The sequence below is a fragment of the Rhincodon typus genome, chromosome 29 (genome assembly GCF_021869965.1).
Source record: "Rhincodon typus isolate 14 chromosome 29, sRhiTyp1.1, whole genome shotgun sequence".
Lineage (NCBI taxonomy): Eukaryota > Metazoa > Chordata > Chondrichthyes > Orectolobiformes > Rhincodontidae > Rhincodon > Rhincodon typus.
This window is the reverse complement of record NC_063360.1, coordinates 32,479,581-32,501,123: the sequence shown is the minus strand read 5'-3', so window position 1 is coordinate 32,501,123 and position 21,543 is coordinate 32,479,581. Positions and strand designations below refer to the sequence as shown.

The 21,543-nt window shown below is 40.9% G+C and overlaps 1 protein-coding gene across 1 annotated transcript in view; it reads left to right on the top strand.

Moving 5' to 3' along the window:
• Window positions 1-370: 370 nt before the first annotated feature.
• Window positions 371-21,543, top strand: part of LOC109937945 (CUGBP Elav-like family member 4) — a 447,062-nt gene continuing 425,889 nt past the window's right edge. Inside the window, exon 1 of the mRNA XM_048614051.1 lies at window positions 371-623. Within this exon, the coding sequence (XP_048470008.1) occupies window positions 371-623 (253 nt within the window). The remainder of the gene's footprint in view (window positions 624-21,543) is intronic.

Genomic DNA, 21,543 nt, shown 5'->3' with positions numbered 1-21,543 from the left:
CAAGAGATCAAACAAAGGAAAAGCATTGGAAACAAGGAACAAAAACAAAGTTGCTGGAAAAGCTCAGCAGGTCTGGCATCATCTGTGGAGGAGAAAACAGGGTTAACGTTTCGGGTCCGGTGACCCTTCCTCAAAACTAGAAAAGCATTTTCCAACAGGAAAAGCATTTCTGCCTTCCAAGGGTTAATTAGCAGCAATCTCTTTAAACCTTGCCTGCTGCTAAACTGAGAGGGGAATATACAAACAGCTTTTCCAGACAGTCAGTCCTCGAGGGGTGTCACCACTGAGCACACAGGCTGAAACAGGAAGTCTTTTTTTTCTCTCTACAGCTGAGTGGTGCCTCCTGTGTTCTTCATTCTGTTGGTAAGCGATGGCCAGGCTGAGAGAGGCAGACGGAGCTCAACAGCAGCAACAGCAGCAATCTCCCCAGTACCATCAACCCATGAACGAGGCTGATATTCAGCTCAACCACAGCCAGATGAAGGACCACGACGCCATTAAGCTGTTTATTGGCCAGATACCACGGAACCTGGAGGAGAATGACCTGAAGCCCCTCTTTGAGGAATTTGGGAAGATATATGAGTTAACTGTACTGAAGGACCGATTCACAGGCATGCACAAAGGTTTGAATAACATCAGCACCACCTACAGAATAAGGCAACAAAAGCAGTTAATGGGAAATCATAGCATCTGATACCAATAGATTTAAAACAAGACCTTATTAATTGTGTTACTGTTTCTAGTTATTTTAGTTTCTTTAATTGACTATAAATCAACCTGTTTTTCAGTACAAACAAATGACGATGATCAAATTAACAGACTTGAATTAATCAAGACACTTAGGCATTTGATTAAAATTACATTTAAAATGTCGCCATTGAATGATTTTTGTTTTACACTGATGGGCAGAAAAGATGTTTTTATTTACATTTTATTGAAACTAATGCTTGGTGTTTTATTCAAGTTGAACCTGAAATCCGATTACTCTTTATTAAGAAGGGTGTAGGTGTGAAAGAAATCATTTTATTTTAATTCAAGGATTCATTGCCCCAGTTATTGTAAATTCAAACGGGATAAATGTGAAGTGCATTCTGGCTATTACAGCGGGTGTAGTAGGTTAGCCGTTTCGTTTACGATGCTCAGTTTTGTTTTAAGGATTACAAGTTGCATTGTCGTCCACAATCGCGGTTTAGTTTAAAGGGGCATCGTCTTTAGTGCTTCTCTCGTTGTGAGAACAGTCCTGCTATATCCGTGTCTTTTACGTGTCGCACAAGTAATTAGAACGGTTAGGGCTTTTTTTCTCTAGCAACGCCACGACAACATTTGGTGCAATTTACCCGCCAACGTTGCCCATTTATCAAATACTTTACCAAAAAGAGAATGATCCTTTTCAACGTTTCTAACAGATCAAGCAATGGATCAACTGTTTTTTTTCATTGTTCCCTACTTCCCTCCTCTTAATGAAATCCTGATGCTTGGGACTTGACGACATTTCTTCAAATCAACTTTTAATTGTAAAAACTGACTATTTAACCAGCAGATCTTGTCTATCAAACAATGCTTAAAAAAAAGTCTGCCTTTATCAACGAACACGTTACAGATATCTAATTTTTATTTTTGCACATATTCCCTCCCAGCGAGCGAGCCTGAATTATTGCATGTCACATTATAGGTTCTGCCGTAGTTAGGAAGATGAGCCTTGTATGATATTGTTGTCTACAAATGAGGAAAATGATGTGTGTTCTGTGAGAGGTTGTGGTACGGGAGTGTTACAGCAAGGGGTGTGTTACAGGGCGGATGTATTAGCTGTTTCCTGTATTAATGACTGGTTATAAACAATACGTTACATGTAAGGTTGTAGTTCATCAGAGGTCATTTGAACGGGTTACTTGGTAAATGAAGGAATTGTGAGAAGAGAATCATGGTGTGTGTTACTGTGGCTGCTTGAGACAGAGTGTTTGCAGCGAGATATGTTAGAGATAAACATTTACAATGTGAGCGGTGTAATTTTTAAACCAATTCTATGCTTAACTGCTGAAAAGCTTTATTTTCCAAATGCTAACAGTATGCAGTAAGAGCTCCATGCCTTGAAACATTATAACAAACTGCTGGTGTCATTACTATGTTTTATATAACATTACAACCATTTTAGGAGCTGCACTTTCTCAATGTCCAATTTTCTTTCCCCACATGTAACACTTTATAATTAAGACGAAACCGGCTCCAAGATCAGTATCATATATTACATATTTTACATTTATGTACAAAATTATTTTTGAGTCTTGTACCTAAATTGAGGTGACTTGTCATTTCCAGAATCCAGGACGATGGGCCAGTAAATTTGATCATTCAAACTCCAGACAGAAAAAAGAACTGTATTTTTGTTGCCTTTCTTTTCTGTTGCCTCTCCTATTGACAGGTGTGAGGTGAAGAAATATTGTTTTGCATGTTTGCATTCTCTTGTTTAACATGTTAAGGGAATATGCTTAGCATTTCAGCAACCTACTTCCCCTATGGTTGACAAAAGTCCTGTTGACTTCTCTTCAGCCCCCTGACATTTGGGAGAAGACTTTTTTGGTGTTCCCCTTTCATTCTTCGAATGTTTGAGTTTGATAATTTACCCTGTTTTATTCAGCTGAATGCTTTCTGTATTTCGCAAGTGCTTGGGAGACTCTATTTGGATATATGCACTGTACGGTTTTGCTCTGTTCCCCCATGCATTTAAGATTGACCTAACAACTGTTGTAAAGACTTCTTTTCTTTAGACTTATTGCAATTAAAACTTTTCCGATGTTGAAAACACCTTTTATGTGCTGGAGTTAGCTGCTCATTTATCTTTTCAAACACAAGTCAGCATCACATGTTCTTTGATCTCAATTTACCTTTTCTTTCCTATTCTTTCCAACCTTGGCAGTGTCCTTTGGTCTTGGTGCTTGTCCCTTCACCTGGGTGATGTCTATTTAAAGAAAAATGCAGAATTCAATCACTATAGAAATAGTAGCTATGAAATGATGGGCTGCCTCATCTCTATAATGAACTGATTAGCGTATGAAGGCTGTTCAATTTAAATTCTTTTTCCTTACTGTAACCTGCAGCTCTTTGTTAACTGCTAATTTTCTTTCCCCTTTCGTATTGTTGTATTAAAATATTTAAAATGGTGATACTTGTCCTTGCATTGATTATTTATTCAAGCAACGGGGATTAACTGCGGATTCACTTGTTTCCAAAAAGAAATAGATTGGAGCAGTTGGTTGGGTTCGGAGGTGAGTGTTTGTCATCTATCATTATCTCAGCTATGCCAGCAGGCTGGTCCTTGGCTCATTGTCTTCTAATGTTTGAACCTGAGCCACTTTCTTGGCAGTTTTTGTTGTGATCTGTTGCCATTGCCTTCCGCTCTTAGGAAGGCAGCTCCCAAGCCAGGAGAGGAATCAGACCTGTGCTGTTGGCACATGTTTTTCATCTAGTCATCTGAATGAATCTGGCCTACTTTGTAATGTATATCTCTGTAATTCAAGGATTATAGAGCGTGTGTACTGATTCAGGTTCAAGTCAGTCTGTCATCACCTAGCCTTCTGAAGCAGAACAAGTATAACTGCAACAGTGAACAACTCATGTATTGTGTACATCAATGATTTTATAGTGTCCAATTGTTTTTGCTTTCCATATTATGAACAGGAATATTCTATCAATCAGTCAGCTTTTGATACTCAAATCTCACCTATGTGTTCTTAGTCTAACCGTAAATCCTTTCAGTCAACAAGATTGCATGAAGTTGGGTCTGCAAACCATTTATATGCTTTTTTTTAGTATTGTTTTAATTAATTTCTGCAGCTTGTTTTTCTATGAGTGAAAAGATTCGATGTAACAATATTCACAAACCTAACTTTCTCTTTGTTAATTTGCCAGTCTCCTGTCTCTAGTACTGCAAACTATTTGCCTGGGACAATCCTCTATGTATGCTTAACGTTCCCATGAGATTACCTCTGATTCCCTTCTTTACCTAAGTGAATAATGTCAACTTTCTAAACCTATCTTTTGTTTTAAGCTCCTGATGATCTGCATCATATTGGTTGCTCACCCTCTTGGCGAATATAGTGATTGAAATATACCATGACAATTTGACAAACTCAAAAATAATTAGTTGCTAACTTCTGTGACACCATTCTTCATTTTCTTTTCAAGTGAAGACAATGGAATAGAAAATCAGACAAGGTATAAAAGGGACTACTGATGGTTCTCTGGCTCACTTTGGGCTCTTGCAAATACAAATTTCAACCATTTTTTTTTCCCCTTCCAAGTATTGTGAGTCCACGTACACCACATTAACTGAGTATGTTTTAAGAATACTACTCATCACCGCCACCATTTTGAGGACTATTAGGGATTGACAACAATTGTTGGTTTTGCCATTGATATCCACATTCCATGAAAGCTTTTCTTTTAAAAAGAAATGCCCCTTATACCTTTGGGAAGCCAACACAGTTTCCAACACTCTTAATCCAATAAAATTAAGTGCCATCTCTTGAAATGTGTTTGATTATTCCTTCATGTAGTTTCAATTTGTAAAGCATACTTCCTTACTTTATAATATTAAATGCATGTTTTAAGAGTCTTAACCCACTTTATGTTAGGAACAAACAACTTTATGCTTTGAATTGATCACATTTCTTGTTGTCAACCTTTTGTTTTAGACTAATACAATGAGGCCCTGTATTGATTATTTACCTCTGATCCAATGTTAAATTTTAGTTTGGAGAATGGGAGCATCTTAAATCTAGCACACTTTACTGCACCTCCCGCTTTCTGAGTCTGGATTATTATTTGTATATTTCCTGTTCTTTGAGATAGTTATTAATTGAGAATTCTGTACTCTTAACCAAGGTCAGCTGGGTTGAGAGCAAAAAACAAATGTTGGTTCTAACCTTGTTTCGAAAGCAGAGCTTTTCAGGCCAAGTGTTTGTTGATTAATTAGGTACACCCAGTAGATGGAGAAATCCATTGTCACATCGAAGTGTCACGAAGCCCACCTGCTGAGAAATGTGAGTCTGCAGTGGTATATTTCTCTGATGTGGAACATGCAAGTTCCCCTTGATAGGAACACATCTCACCTAAATCCAGTGGGCTTGCCTGCAAGCTGGCAGAACTAAGCTTTAGGGATCTGCAGTTGTACTGTCCAGATGTTGCTACTCCTATGTTTGACACTGGCAGCATGCGTAAGATAATGTGCCACAAAATCTGAATAACAATGGGAAACTGGTGGCTTACCTATACTCTATACTTAAATGCCAACATTGGAGAAATGCTGAGAGTAGCACTGATAATGAGAAAGTTTGTGATAGACTGCAAACTCGTTAAACATGTTTCTTTTTGATTTAACGTGGAATACATCAAAACAGATCATATTTTGGAACAAAAATGAATTACTATCTTTCCTAATCAGTAGCACTTGTTGAGCCAAACTGAACTGGACCAGATCAAGCTCAGTGTACAAGTCAGCTATGATTCAGTGGGAGCATTTGCTGCTGAGAGTAAGGGTATGGGTATGAACTGTGACATTGTCACCTCTGAGTCAGAGGTTTGGGGGTTCAAGTCCAGAGATTTTAGCACAAAATCTAGGCTGATTAAGTACAATACTGAGGGAAACACCACACATTCAGAGTGACCAACTTTCCGATACGATGTTCAACTGAGGCCTTGTCTGCTTGCTCAGGGGGATATAAATGATCTCAAACCAAAACAGTATCTGAAGAACAATAACAATGTAATGGCTATTCTTTATTTCTCAATAAAAGTCAGATTGCTACTTACAGATTCTTGCTATGTTTTCTGCTTTGCAAATGCCCAAAGTTAAAACTCAAAAAACTCAAAAACTCAAAAACGATATAAGGCTGAAAAAAAAAATCTCAAGTTCTGGCTTTTGTTTATTCATTTCTGGAATGTCAGCATTGCTGGCTAGGCCAGCATTTATTGCCTGTCTGTAGTTGCCCATGAGAAGGTGGTGAGCCGCCATCTTGAACCGCTGCAGTCCACCTGCTGCGGGTTGACCCACAATGCCAATAGGGAAGGAATTCCAAGATTTTGACCCAGTGACAGTGAAGGAACTGTGATATATTTCTAAGTCAGGATGGTGAGTGGCTTGGAGGGGTACTTGAAGGTGGTGGTGTTCCCATGTATCTGTTGTACTTGTCCTTCTAGATGGAAGCTGCTCTCTGAGGATCTTTGGTGAATTTCTGCAGTACATCTTGTAAATAGTATGCACTGCTACTGCAACTGCTGAGTATCGGCAGTGGAGTTGGTAGATGCTTGTAGATGTAGTGCCAGTCAAGCGTGCAGATTTGTCTTGGATGGTGTCCAGCTTCTTGAGTGCCAATGGAGCTGCACCCATCCAAGCAAGTGGGGAGTATTCCATCACACTCCTGACTTGTGCCTTGTCGATAGTGGACAGGCTTTGGGGAGTCAGAAGGTGAGTTACTCACTGCAGTATTCCTAGCCTCTGACCTGCTCTTGTAGCCACTGTGTTTATGTAGGAAGTCCAATTGAGTTTCTAGTCAATGGTAACCCCCAGGATGTTGATATTGGGGGATTCAGTGATAGTAACACTATTGAATGTCAAGGAGCAGTGGTTATATTGTCTCTTATTGTTGATGGTCATAGCCTGACATTTGTGTGGCATGAATGTTACTTGCCACTAGTCAGCTCAAGCCTGGATATTGTCCAGATCTTGTTGCATTTGAACATGGACTGCTTCTGATTCTGAGGAGTCATGAATGGTGCTGAGCATTGTGCAATCATTGGCAAATATCCCCACTTTTGACCTTATGATGGGGGAAGGCCATTAATGAAGCAGCTGAGGATGGTTGGGCCTAGGATACCACGCTGAGGAACTCCTGCCCCCAGTGTCCTGGAGCTGAAATGACTGACCTCCAACAACCACGACCATCTTCTACTGTGCCAGGTATGACTCCAAAGAGTGAAGAGTTTGTCCCGATACCCATTGATTCCAACTTTGCTGGGGGTCCTTGTGATGCCGCACTTGGCCGAATGCTGCCTTGATGTCAAAGGCTGTCACTCTCACCTCACCTTCTGATTATAGTCACATAGCACCGTGACTCTGAAATGGTGTTAAAAGCATGATTTTCACATTAATGCATCTGGCACATTGTTTGCAATGATGGCAGAATTTATAAACAATTCAAATGCAAAGGTCAATTAGTCATGGGGTGCAAAGACTGATGCTGCCAAATTCACAATACGTACTGCATTATGCAATAAATTCTGTAACCTGGATTTTATGGTTTGCCCACCAAGTGAGTCAGATTAGAATTAGTCCCTTATTTGCTGTATCAAACAAAAATGAAATGCTTTGGACTTTGACACAGTGATGGGATGAAATCATACCAGATTAGTATAAAGATTTACATCCAATTTTCCTTTGTGTCAAATTGGTTACTTTGAAATGTAACTTATTCTGTTGTATAGATAAACACTTTGTGAAAAATAACTTCCAAAACTAATAACAAGATGAATAACTAGTTTCTGATGCTGTGATTCGAAAAGGGAATGTTGACCAGAACATGGAGAATCCCTGGCTCTTCTTTGAGCAGTCCTAGATCATTCTGCTGAACATAGGAACAGACGATTCCTAGATGTTTCCCTGCTAAGTACTGATAGATGCTGCTGACCTATGAAGTTACCTGAAAAGTTAGAACATTACCCCCAGACTGTAGCAGCCCACAATCTATAATATGATTTAAAGTTTTTGAGAAGATTTATAGCTTGGGTTGTGGATGAGGTTGTAGACTTGCTTTCCGAGCCGGTGTGTTTGATTGCAAATGTGATCTTATCTGAGTAAGATAGCATTATAGTTATCCTATTGGACTAGTAATCCAGTGGCCTAGATTAATGATATAGAGAAATAAATTCAAATTCTACCATAGCAGTTTGGGAATGTGAATTTAATTAAATACAATGCAATAAGAAGAGGGCAAATGCTGCTATGAAAGAATATTTCAAAGATATCAGCACTATCTTCATGAAAGGTGCTTGGCAGAATTTTTTGTTAGTTGAAAAATACCTAAAGATAAGAGTTGCAAATATACAATTCCTATCCTAACTTCAGGATATTCTGAAGAGCTGTGCATGGAACAAATGTCTTATTCTAGAAAGCCAGTTGATGAAGGAGGAAACTGCACCCAATCTCAACTCAGTATTACATTTATTTACTGAATGAAATATTGCAACCATGTAGCTCCCAACTCAAGCACACCACAGTTTCAGTAAGTGTCCCTTTTCATAGATATTTTTAATCAATCTGTTCATGTAGGTGGGATTTGGACCCAAGCTTGTGGGCTAAAGATAGGGACAGTACCACTGCATCATGAGAGCTGCAGTATCTCTTTTTACTGTTTTTTTTAATATACAGAAGTGTCATTAAACATAACTGGAAGTATTTTTTTTCTGTCACCAAATCATCCATCGTATTTTTTCACTTATTAACCACCACCAGTAGTACAAAGACACAAAGAAAGGTACAAAGAGCAGAACAGCACAGGAACAGGCCCTTCAGCGCACCAAGATTGCGCTGACACATGATGCCTTTCTAAACTAAACACCTTTTGCATCTACGTGGTCTGTATCCCTCTATTCCCTGCCTATTCATATATCTGTCAAAATGCCTCTTAAATGTTGCTGTTCTTTCACTTCCTCCACCACCTCTGGAGCAGCATTCCAGGCACTTACCACACTCTGTGTAAAAAAAAAACTTGCCTTTCACATCTCTTTTAAACTTACCCCGTTTTACCTTATTATTGTGTCTCCTCGAATTTGATATCTTGACCCAGGAAATAGATTCTGTCTATCCATTTTATCCATGCCTCTCATAATTTTGTAAAATTATATCAGCTCCTCTTTTGATGTTCAAGTGGAAACAAACCAATCTCTCCTCATAGCTATTACCTTCCAAACCAGGCAATATCCTGGTAAACCATTTCTGAACCCTCTCCAAAGCCTCCATATCCTTCTTGTAGTGTGGCAACTAGAGCTGTACATAATATTCCAAACGTAGCCTAACTGAAGTTCTATAATGTTGCAACATGACTTGCCAGTTTTTACACTTTATTCCCTGACCGATGAAGACAAGCATGCTATATGCTTTCTTGACCACCTTATCCACTGTGTTGCCACTTTCAGGAAACTGTGGACCTGTAAGCCTAGACCCCTCTGTATGTTGATGCTACTAAGGGTTCTGCTATTTACCGTATACTTCCCTCCTGCATTAGATCTTCCAAAATGCATCGCTTCACGGTAAACCATCTATGTTCTCCAGTTGACTAATTTACATGCAAAACCCGTTAAGACCATCAAAGATGAGAGAGAGGTAAGGAGCGGGGGAGGGTTTTAAATCAAAATGGACTTGGAGGAGAAGATAAAGCACTCTATCTCCCGCGGTGTCCACCTGCCTGTAAAGACATTGAGAGTGTTGGTGGACACTGCATGCTCCCTCTCCAAGGACACTCGGGCATGAACATAGCCGCGGAAGAGGGACAGATAATTGGCAGCTATGAACCCTGCCTGGACCTGTTAATAGCCAAGTTGACCAAGCCCAGGAGCAGACAGACTGGAGGAGGTTCTCTGACTTGCTCACATCCCTCTGCACCAGATGCCCAAAGATCAGTAGTATCTGTTTTTATACGCTCAAGTGAAGCCACAATTATTGCCTCTTCACCTGTACCTAATTGAACATAATTGATATGTAATAAAGAACCTAAGGCACATAGTCATGCTGTAATATTGATATTTTTAATGTGTGTTATAAAGCACATCCAGAGCAGGTGGGACATGAACATCGGTCATATGAGCCCCATTAAATTATTTTTGAAAAATCAACCTCTTCAGATACATTATAACACATTTGACACAGTTGGGAATTGAACCAGCATCTTCTAGGGCAGAGGTGAGGACAATACATCCATGCCACAAGGCCCTAAAACTATTTTTAGTCAGCATGTTCATAAGAGTAATGACACACATCCAGATTGTGAGACTTGAACCTGAGCCTCCTGGCTTAGAGGTAGTGACACTACCACTGTGTCGCAAGACTCCCTACTATTGTAATGTAGGGTTGTTGTGATTAGGGCTGTTTGTATACTGCTACATTCCAGCTCAAATTATATCACTTTTCTACTTTTCCGACAAAGCTAAGAACTGATTATTTTTCACCAAGATGATGCTCCATTAAATTTAAAGAGTGTATGACATAACTGCACAGAGGCTGGTATCCTGTCAACATATCACCCTTTATTTACTTGTGCACAGTACACCGGCTGTAGCCAGCCAGCTCGGAGTCAGTCCCCTGAAGTGAGGAGATGCTAAATCCCCTGTTTCTATTTTTATATTCCATAAACCCCTATACTACTACCATCCAGCAGTAGTGCTGATTCTCCCCTTGTTGTGCGTGTGCAGGTGTGACACACATTAAAAAGCACTAGGTACGCAAATAACTTTATTAACATACCAATCCCCTGTTTATATTGGTCAGCGAGGGCTTCCTAATTGGCCGGGGTTAACAAGCCTAATCAAGGATCTCATTCCAATCACTGCTGTGTAAAAAAATACTGGAAGTTGTTTATAGATAACACAGTGTGGAGCTGGAGGAACACAGCAGGCCAGCCAGCATCAGAGGAGCAGGAAAGCTGATGTTTCGGGTCGGGGCCCTTCTTCAGAAATGGGGAAGGGGGAAGGGAGCTCTGAAATAAATAGAGAGAGGAGGAGTGGAGCTGGGGAAGGTAGGTGAGTGCAGGTAGGGAGTGGTGGGGATTGGTCAGTGAGGTGGGAGGAGCGGATAGGTAGGAGAGAAGATGGACAGGTTGTGTCAGGCCAAGGAGGCGGGGACGAGAGGAAGGGTTGGTCATGGGATGGAGAAACAGCACCTCCAGACTGTGTTATCTCTGACTCCAATGTCGGCAGCTCTTACTATCACTGGAAGTTGTTTGTTTTTTTTTCCCCTAAAAATGGTCTCCTATCCAGTTGTCCTGAAAGCTCTCACAAGGGTGCTGTTTGGAGCCTCTAGTCCACCATGCTTCAGATCTGTGGATCGTCCACATTAGAAGGGCTTTTGAATGTGGGAGGGAGGCATCACATCTTCCTCGCTAGACAGCTACACAAGCCCATTTTTCAGCAGGAGGTACTAGATGATAATTGAGAGCAAGAACATTACCAAGGATTTTTCTTCCCTCACTAGCCCTAGGATTTTGAAACACTTGCAACGGCCATGGCATCTTGATTGAGATCTCTGTGTTTTCTACCTTGGAGATCTGCAAAGATAATGCTTCAGGTTATACGTCTGTAACAGGAGTATTTATTCAGTGCTTTAAAATGTCTGCTCTCATGCTTACAGCTACTTGCCTACAGTTTCGTTTTTTACCTTCAGTAACTAAACACAGACTTAACTAATCACACACAGGGAACCACAGACACCAGACATAATCAAACGCCGAGCAATTTTTAAAAATATCATCATGGGATGTGGGCATTGCTGGCTAAAACAGCATTTATTGCCCATCCTCTAATTATCTTAATCTAAGCTTTTCAGTTGAGGTCAGATTGAAAAGTTCCTCTGTTACGTGTTTTAATTAATCTTCCCTGTATTTTGTGTAATTTTCCTCTCTCATCGACTTTTCTCCTGAAGAAAAGTTGGTCTACAGTTTGATCAGGGCTGGTTAGTAACCTCACTTCTCAATGTAGTGATTGGGACCAGGTGGGCATTCTTAACTAGAAGGCTCTTGATTATGGTTGTTAACCTGAACCAATTGGGAAAACCTTGGCTAACTAATATAACCAGCAGATTAGAATTTCCTCGGTTGAGGACTGACTCTGAGCTGGCTGGCCATAGTCAGTGTACTGTGCACTAGTAAATAACAGGTGACTTGGTGACAGGACCTGGCTTCTGTGCAGTTATTTCACTTCATATGTTGAAAGTTGATACCTTAACCAGGGGCAGTTGTTTCCATTGATCAGGATAATGAGGTTGTCATAAATTTTAGATTATAATCCAAAGTTTGAAGGAAAGCTTAGAATTTTTATGTATAAAGAGTATCTAGAATCTGGAGTGCTTGACCAGAAACTGTTGGAAATGAATCCACAGTAGATTCCAAAGATCAAACTTTGAAAAGTAAAAGAACAGAAGTGTATGGACATTTTTTTTCTCATCGGCAGGATATAGCTAGGCCAATGTTTATCACACGTCCCTAATTGCCCAGAAGGCAGTTAAGAGTCAACACATTGCTGTGGTTCAGGAGTCACGTATAACCCAGACTGGGTAAGAATAGTAGCTTTCGTTCCTAAAGGATATTAGTGAACAAGGTAGGTTTCTCCCCCTGACAGTTACCTACCATTTCAATGATTACAGTTACTTATTTCCAGATTTTTTTTATTGAATGTAGTTTGAATCCAGATCCTCAGATCATTACCTGGACTGCTGGGATTAATTGTCTATTGATAATACCATTAGGCCATCACCTCAATTAGTCATACTTTACTAGGTGTAGTGCTTTGAAATATCTAGTGGCTGAGCAAAGTGATAGATAAATGCAAATCTTTTTGTATGGGGAAAGGACAGAATGTGGGCTTGTTCAGTTATAGTTAGCTTGTTCAGATAGCCAGCACAGGCCTGATGAGACAGTTGTTCTTCTTCTGTGCTGTAAATTGCGAGATTTTCTGTATGCTCCTAGACAGTGAATGTCAGTGAGCTTTCATTTCTGCCGGGCATTGCAGCAGAGCTGTGTACAGTTCTTTCTCAATATATGTGTACACACTTTGCAGCAGATAGCAGTCAAGAATGTCAACCCTGTCAAGAGATCAGCAAACTCGGCAAAGACTGGCAATCAAAGCAGGAACCCTCCTGGTCTGTGTGAACCGACAACACACCTGTAATAACCATTGGCAGCTGCTGGATTCCCTGATATGGTCTTCAAATTTCTTTCTAAAGTGCTCATTTGAAACTAAAGACAAAAAAAAATCAGCTGCCAGGAAATAGATCCCAATTAACTTGTGATTTGAGTCACATGTTACATTTTCTGAGTTCAGATACTAAAAGTTTTCCCTCCCTTTATTTATCCTCCTTTGAGAAAGCAAACTTGCATTCAGGGTTTTAAACAGTTTAAGACCTTAAGGGGATGTTGTTTATTTTAATCTATTTATGGGATGTAAGTGTTGCTGTCAAGGTCAGTATTTGGTGACCATCCCTAATTGCCCTTGAGAAAGTGATGGTATGCCATCTTTTTGAACCACTGCAGTCCATTTGGTAGGGACATCCACAGTGTTGTTGGGGAAGGAAGTGTAGGATTTCAATCCAGTAGCAGTGAAGGAGTGGTGGTATTGTTCCAAGTTAGTGTGGTGTGGCTGCAGCAGTGGCTCAGTGGTTAGCACTGCTGCCTTACAGCCCCAGGGACCTGGGTTCAATCTCAGCTGTGGGTGACTGTCCCTGTGGAGTTTGTACATTCTCCCTATGTCTGTGCAGGTTTCCTCCCACAGTCCAAAGATGTGTAGTTTAAACAGATTGGCCATGGGAAATGCAGGCCCATGGGGTGGGAAGGTTGAGTCTGTGTGGGATGTTCTCTGGAGGGTTGGTGTGGACCTGTTGGGCTGACTAGTAGAGGGATTCTATTAAAGTGTGTGTGGCTTGGATGTGAACTTGCAGCTGGTGTTTTCTAGCATCTGCTCCCCTTGTCTTTCTGGATAGTAGTGATTGTTGTTCTGGAAGATCTTGTCAAGGGAGCTTTGGTGAGTTACTGCAGTGCATTTTGTCAATGGTACATAATGCTTGCCCTGGGCATCAGTGGTGAAAGAAGTGAATGATGATGTTGGATAGGGTGACAACAAAGCAGTTGCTTTGTGCTGGATGGTGTTGAGCTTCTTGAACGTCAGAGTGTGCGTATTCAGGTAAGCGGAGAGTTTCCTTTCAGACTCTTAACCCATGTTTGCATTGGTGACAGTCTTTGATGAGTAAGGAGATGAGTTTAATTGCTGCAGAATTCGCAGCCATTCGTCGAGAACATAGAACAAAGAACAGTACAGCACAGTACAGGCACTTCGGCCCACGATGTTGTGCTGAACTGTTACCCTAAACCTAATGTCTATCTAACCTCCACCGCTACCTTATACTATCATCCATATACCTATCTAATAGCTGCTTAAATGCCCCTAATGAGGCCGACTCCACTACCCTCTCCAGCAATGCATTCCATGCCCCTACCACTCTCTGAGTAAAGAACCTACCTCTGACGTCTCCCCTATATCTACCTCCACTCACTTTAAAACTATGCCCCCTCGTAATAACTACCTCCACCCTAGGAAAAAGTCTCTGGCTGTCCACTCTATCTATACCTTTGATTATTTTATCTGCTCTTATTGTCACAGTATTCAAATAGAAACATAGAACATAGGAGCAGGAGTAGGCCATTTGGCCCTTTGAGCCTGCTGTGCCATCCAATATGATCATGGTAATTATCCAACTCAGTACCCTGTTCCTGCTTTCTCCCTGTATCCTTTGATCCCTTGTTTCTTAAATGTATTGATCCATAAAATTATCCCATATACACCTCAAGAATTCCTCCTCTAAGGTTTTGCAACTGATTTGATTTACGCAATCTATATGCAGATCGAAGTTGCCCAAAATTATAGCTGTACCTTTATACCTTCACTGTTGCTGGGTCAAAATCCTGGAATTCCCTCCCTAATAGCATTGTGGGTCAACTCACATCAGGAGGACTGCAGCGGTTCAAAAAGGCAGCTCACCACCACCTTCTAAGGACAACTAGGGATGGGCAAGAAATGCTGGCCCGGCAAGAAATGCTGGCCCAGCAGCCACGCCCACATCCCACAAATGGAAAAAAAAGACTTGCATATCTAATTTCCTTTATAATGCCTACCCCAATATTACTGCAACAGTTTTGTGGTGTGGATACAGTTCCTACTATTGTTTTTGACTTCTTGGTGCTTCAGATTCTACTTCACCAGAGCTACCATCCCTCCTCACACTCGCATTAATTTCCTTTGTAATCAGCAGTGCTGCCCTACCTCCCTTTCCTTTTTGTCTGTCCTTTCTAAAAGCTGAAAACTGCTGAATATTCAGTTCCCATTCCTGATCACCCTGCAGCCACATCTCTGTAATCCCCACTATATCATACCCGTTTAGATTTTTTTTGCATGACTTATTTGACTATTTTATTGTGAATGCTCCACCTGTTTAGTTTCTGGTCATTGGTCATTTCCCAGGATGTTGATGGAGAGATGTCAATAGTAATGCCATCAAATGTCATAGGGCGATGGTTAGATTCTCTCTTGTTGGAATGATTATTGCCTTGCACTCAAGTGGCATGTAATGTCCATGTAACACTGCCCAGCAGTTCGGCCTCAGTGTTGTCCTGGTCTTGTTGCTTGTGGGCACAAACTGCTTCAGTATCTGATGATTGTGAATGCATCACTGCACACCTCCACTTCTGTCCTTATGGCGGAAGGAAGATTGATGATGAGACAGGTGAAAGTGGTTGGGCCAAGGACACTTCCCTGGGGAACTCTGCAGAAACGTCCAGTGGCTGAGGTGATTGGTTTCCAACCACTAAAACTTGTTTCCTTTAAGCCACATATGACTCCAAGCAGTGGAGGGTTTTCTCATGATTCCCACTGACTTTAATTTTGTTAAAACTCCTTGATATCAGACTTGTTCAAATGGCAACTTAATATTTAGGGAAGTCACTTTCACCTGACCTCTGTTTTATCCATGTTTGGACCAAGGTTATAATGAGGTCTGGTGCTGATTGCCCCCGGTAGAACCCAAACTGAGTATTGATCTCCACATTTTATGGTGGAGTTATTAGATATTTATCACGAGCTCTGCCTAAGAATAAATTGAATATTTACTGATAATTCCTGTTTGTTGCACCTAGTAGATGAATATTGTGGTTTTAAACAGTAAGCTGATATCAGAGACTTGAGGGCCAATGATTGAACTGAGGGAATAATGTAACTGCCACAAAGATACAGCAGTTTAAAGTTGGCAGTTTTACTAGACTCAGTCCCTTCAGTGATGGCTCTTTATACACATTTTAAGATAGTATTTGTCCTGATTAGCAGGGTTGAAACCACTGCTTACTGTTCCTCAAGTTCTAGTAACCTGCTGTCTGGAGTAGATATAAAGTCTGTTGTATTTGTGTTGATATCTTTTGACCTTGCTGATTTTATCCAGTTTCAATGTTGTGGAGATTTGGAAAGAGCTATTTTTAATGTTATTACCTCATTGTTGAATAAATCCCAAATTGGGACACCAAGATTAGTAGCTCAAGATATATGGAATTTAACATGAACATGGATTTAAATTCAATAATAATTAAATAATAAATTTAAATTTAATAAGCGCGGAAGTTCCAGAGGCACAGGAATGCAGCTGGAGTGCATTTACCAATGAGTTCTGACTCGTCCAAAAGGCCCATGGGTTTTATTGGAAGCCTCTGAGTAATCAACAAAGAGAAACAGTTTCTATATTCCTGTGCTAAGTGAACAAAAATAGAGAGACAGAAGGAAGTTCTAATTGCTGTTTTTCTGTCTGACTTAACCTGTATAAATGTATGAGCTTCTTACTCTGGTCTGTGTTGAGTTAACAAATTTTGCTCACGTCAGCAATGGGGTGCTCTGGTTGACAGTACGTGCCTTTCCCAATGGGTGTAGATTGGGTTCCTTTTTTTGATAACTAAGCTGTGATCAAATTGGAAATTGTGTCGGCATGTTCAAGTTCATATGTTTGCACGTTGAAGTACAACAAAATCGGAAAATAACTGGGTGGCAAATTCTTTGAAACCTCAGTTGGTGAGTGCACTGCTCTGTGTGAAACTGAACTGTGGAGATCCTGAAAGTCAAGAGGCTTGATGGCTGCATGTATACTAATAATAACCAGCTCTACTTTACTCTCTCTTCTCTTGACTCCTCCAGTGTTGCGAAATTATCAGATTGCTTACCAGCATCCAGTACTGAATAGGTTGAAGTTTCCTCCAATTAAATATTGGAGAGCCCAAAGACATTATTTTTGGGTCCTGATCCATTCCCCAGCTACCAACTCTATCTCTGTCCTTGGCAATGCTATGAGATTAAACCAGTGTCATTACAAACACTATCATCACTAAGACCACAATTCCACCATAACTTTGCCCTCTTGCTACATAACAGCCGTCAAAACCCTCATTACTTCTAGATATTTTCTAATCAAACATTTCAGAGATATTATTACACACCTCTGGAGCAGGTGGAACTTCAACCAGGGCCTACCTGGCTCAGACGTAGGGACACTTTCCCTGTGCTCATTGCCTCTAGATTTGGGAATTCCATGAGCTCTTTGCAGTTGATGTCTTAACTCACACTAGGTGCCATTCGCTAATCACCCTCGTGCTCATTGACTACATTGGGTCCTGGTCAAGAAACGTCCTGATTTTAAAATTTCCACTCTTGTCTCTGAACCTCTCTCTGGATTGAACCCTCCCAATCTCTAATCTCCTTCAGCCCATACCCCCTGAGGTTTTTGCACTTTCCTTGGCATCTCCCTGGTTTTAAACGTCATAGGGGCAGTGCCGCAGTTACCAAGATAGCCTCTCTTGCTCACTTCTCTCCTTTAAGACACTCCTTAAAATGTATCACTTTGACCAAGCTTTTGGTCACTTGATCTAATATCTCCTTCCATGCTCAGAGTCATGTTTTGTTCTATAATGCTGCTGTGAAGTGCCTTGGGACTTTTTTTATTACATTTGAAGTATTATATAAATCTAAGTGTTGCTGCATTAAGCAACCTTGGCTTGAGCTATTGCTGTTTAATACAGTAGGCTTTAGAATCTGGAGTTGGAAAAGGGGAATTCGGGTAGAGATTTACATCATCCTGTAGGACGTTAATTGGGCATGAAGTTGGGTGTCACTGTGATGCCTCCACAAGAGTAATACAAATGAAGACATCGGTGATGATTGTTTTGTCTGTCTTTATGGTTGGGGGGAACGGGGCTCAGTTGGTTGGACAGCTGGTTTGTAGTACAGAGTAACACCAACAACATGAGTTCAATTCCCACACCAGCTGAGCCAGTTATGAAGGACTCTTCTTCTCCCTTTCCCCTCATCTGAAGCATTGTAACCCTCAGGTTAAACCACCAGCAGTTGCCTCTCCACCAAGACAGCAGGACTGTGGTGGCTTTACTTTCACTTTTATGGTTGGGGCCCATGGGGATTTGGATTTTGGGGACACTGTCAATGCCGTTTTTCCAAAAGGGTTTCCAGGATTTGTCAGAATTGCGACATCTGTTGAGCATCTTAGTGTACTTATTTAAAAGAAAAACTCTACTTTGTTTTAATTAAGTACACTGAACAAATATTTCAGAGTGTCAGAAGATTAAATGTGAGTCAATTTAAATATTATGTTAATGCTGTCGGAGTAACTTTAAAATTTTGGTGTGGCATGGTGTTGGGTGGGAGGGGGCGGATTTGGGTCTTGTGCACTGCCACTGTTCCGACCTCTGAGTTAAAATGTCCAAGTTTGAGTGCCAACTCCCACGGAGGTATATCAAAACATTCCCAACAAATTAATTTTAAAAAATAAGCTAAAATGTTGGTGTGAATTCAAGGATGTGATAAGACACCACACTAGAAGCATACCATATATTCAGCAAAGCAGTCTGACCTCAAAATCTGTGCTGATGATAATAATCAGAATTGCTAAAATGGTGGAGTAGTAGTTATGTTACTGGATTAGCAATTTCGAATTTATGATCTGAACATGAGTTCAGATCTCACTATGGCTATTCATTCTTCCCCCTAACACGGTGAGGTCAAATCTCAAGGTCCTATCCATTTTCCAGTTAATGTTTGCTTATAGATCACAGACCATGAATCTGATCTGTATGACTGTGTATTTGTTGGATTAACTCACTGTTCCATTGGATGAATTGGGCGCCCAACAAGACTTTCCTTTAAAAATTACATTTAAATCACCCTGTTCAGACATAGCTTTGTGGAAGATGGGATTCAAACCCAGAACTTGCTGATTCAGAGGCACAGCCAGAGTCACTGCACCTCAAGAGCCCCAACCCTGCCTTTAAGACTGATGAATGGGATGAATTGGATAAAGCTTTCAAAAACCCAGTACAGACAAGATGGGCTGAATGGTCTCCTTCAGTGCTGCTTTATTCTATGTGATAAAGACAAGGCACTGACTCAGCTTGTGTTTGTTCTATTTTTAAACCCTGCTCTTTTCACTTTGTTGTAAACCAAATGCATTATTGAAAGGTAAATTCCATGTCCATTTTCATTTATCTTATATTCAGACTGAGCAATGCACCATTTCAAGGGCTAATTTTCTAAGATCATGGATAATAGATGGCAACAATTTCATGACTTCCCTTTCATGAAATGGTTAGAGTGTAGAAGGAGGCTATTTGTCCATTCATGCTTCTGCTAGCTCCCTGAAAGTACAACTCAGCCAGCCCCAATCCTCTGACCCTTTCCCCATAATCTCACCCAATATTTTCTTCTTACTAAGACAATTACTCTTTGGGAATCCTTGAATAAATGGGCCTCCACCACATTCTCAGCCAGTAAATTCCAGGTCCTAATTACTTACTGTATCATATACATTTCTCCCCATCTGATCTTTTGATTCTTTTGCCATTCATCTTAAATCAACACACTGTTGTTCTAGATCTTTCCACCAATTGAACAATTTCTCCCCATCCACTCTGTTCAGACCTGTCATGATTTTGAAATGTTCTATCAAACCCCCTGTCAAACTTCTGCTCTCAAAGGAGAACAGCCCCACTGCTTCAAGTCATCCACTTAACTGAAGCCCTTCATCCCTTTGGCCATTCTCTGCTTCCACTGTGCATTGGTAGTGGAGGGACTGAATACTGATGGAATCCAGGACAAAGCAGGCCGCTTGGTCAGCCCCCTATCCAATAACTTAAACCTTCACTTTCTTCACCAACAATGCACAGTGGCAGCAGTGTGTGTACCATCTAAAAGATGAACTGGAGCAACTTATCAAGGCTCCTCCTTCAGAATCTGTGACCTCTACCATCGAGAAAGACAAGAGCAGCAGATACATGGGAATGCCACCACCTCCAAGTTGCACAGCATCCTGGTTTGGAATCATATGGCTGGTACTTCATTGTTGCTCCATCAAAATCCTGGGACTAGCTTTTCAACAGAGCTGGAGGAAATGTTCCCTATAAGCTGCGTGGCTGTTCTGAGTGTCCACACACACCGAACGACACGCTGATGCATTCATTTCCGGTCTCTCCAGCCTCTGTTGTGTACGAACCTCAGAGGTCAACGCATGGCTGATGAAATAAGTGGGATTGTAGGCTGTAGTTTAGCTAAACTGATGCAGTGCAGCGGTTTAAGTAGGTGGCTCTCTACAACTTTTTCTGGGGCAATGGTGGTGGACTACAAATGTTGGCTTTTTCAGTGACAGTTTTGTCCAATGAAAGATTAAAAAAAAAAATTCTTGTGAATCTTTTCTGAGCCTTCTTTTAAACCTTCTGAAGTGTGCCCCATCTGAAGTGTGGACGCAATTCTCCAATTGAGGCTTATAACAATTCATGATAAGTTCTTTGCTTTTGAGCTCTGCGCCTCTATTCATATAAGACTCAGGATCTGGTAAAGCTTATTAAGCGCTTCCTCAATCTGCCCTGCCACTTTCAATGATTTGTGCCGACACACCCCTGGGACCTTCAGCTCTGGTACCCCTTCCGAATTGTACCCCTTCCTTTTAAAATTCCTCTTGGTCTTCTACCAGCTTGTATCATTACACACTTCTCTGCATCAAATGTCATCTGCTACATTTGCTTCCATTCATCCAAGCTCTCGAGGTCCGGATGAGAGCAGGTCCTTTTCTCCTGGTTTCCAAGTTTTTTTTTATCACCGATAAATACAGTATTCAAAGAAAATATGGGGAGGGGGATTAAAATAAAATGCTGACAATTATAAAGTGCAACTCTGATTTTTCTCTTGTGTTGCTCACAGCAGTAGCCAGGACATTAGTCTTTAATTCCTGGATCCTCCGGGAACATTACATTACATTACAGCACAGGAACAAATCATTTCAGTTCAGCCAGTCCATGCTGGTAGTCACACTGCTATTGAGGCATGCCTCAACCTCCATCACCTCGATTTACTTATTCCTCATGCACTTGTCGAGCTTCTTTGTAAATGCACTTCTAACTATACAATTCATTTCAACTACTCCCTGTGGTACTGAGTTCTGCATTCTCATCACTCTCTGGGTACAGAATTCTCTCCTGAATTCCCTATAGGATTTGTTGAAAACTTGAATCCCCTGGTTGACAACTTGGTGGCTAACCTCTGTTGATGGTCTTTAGTTCCTCACAAAAGGACACACACACACACACACATGTACGAGACACATGTACGAGACACATGTACGAGACACATGTACGAGACACATGTACGAGACACATGTACGAGACACATGTACGAGACACATGTACGAGACACATGTAC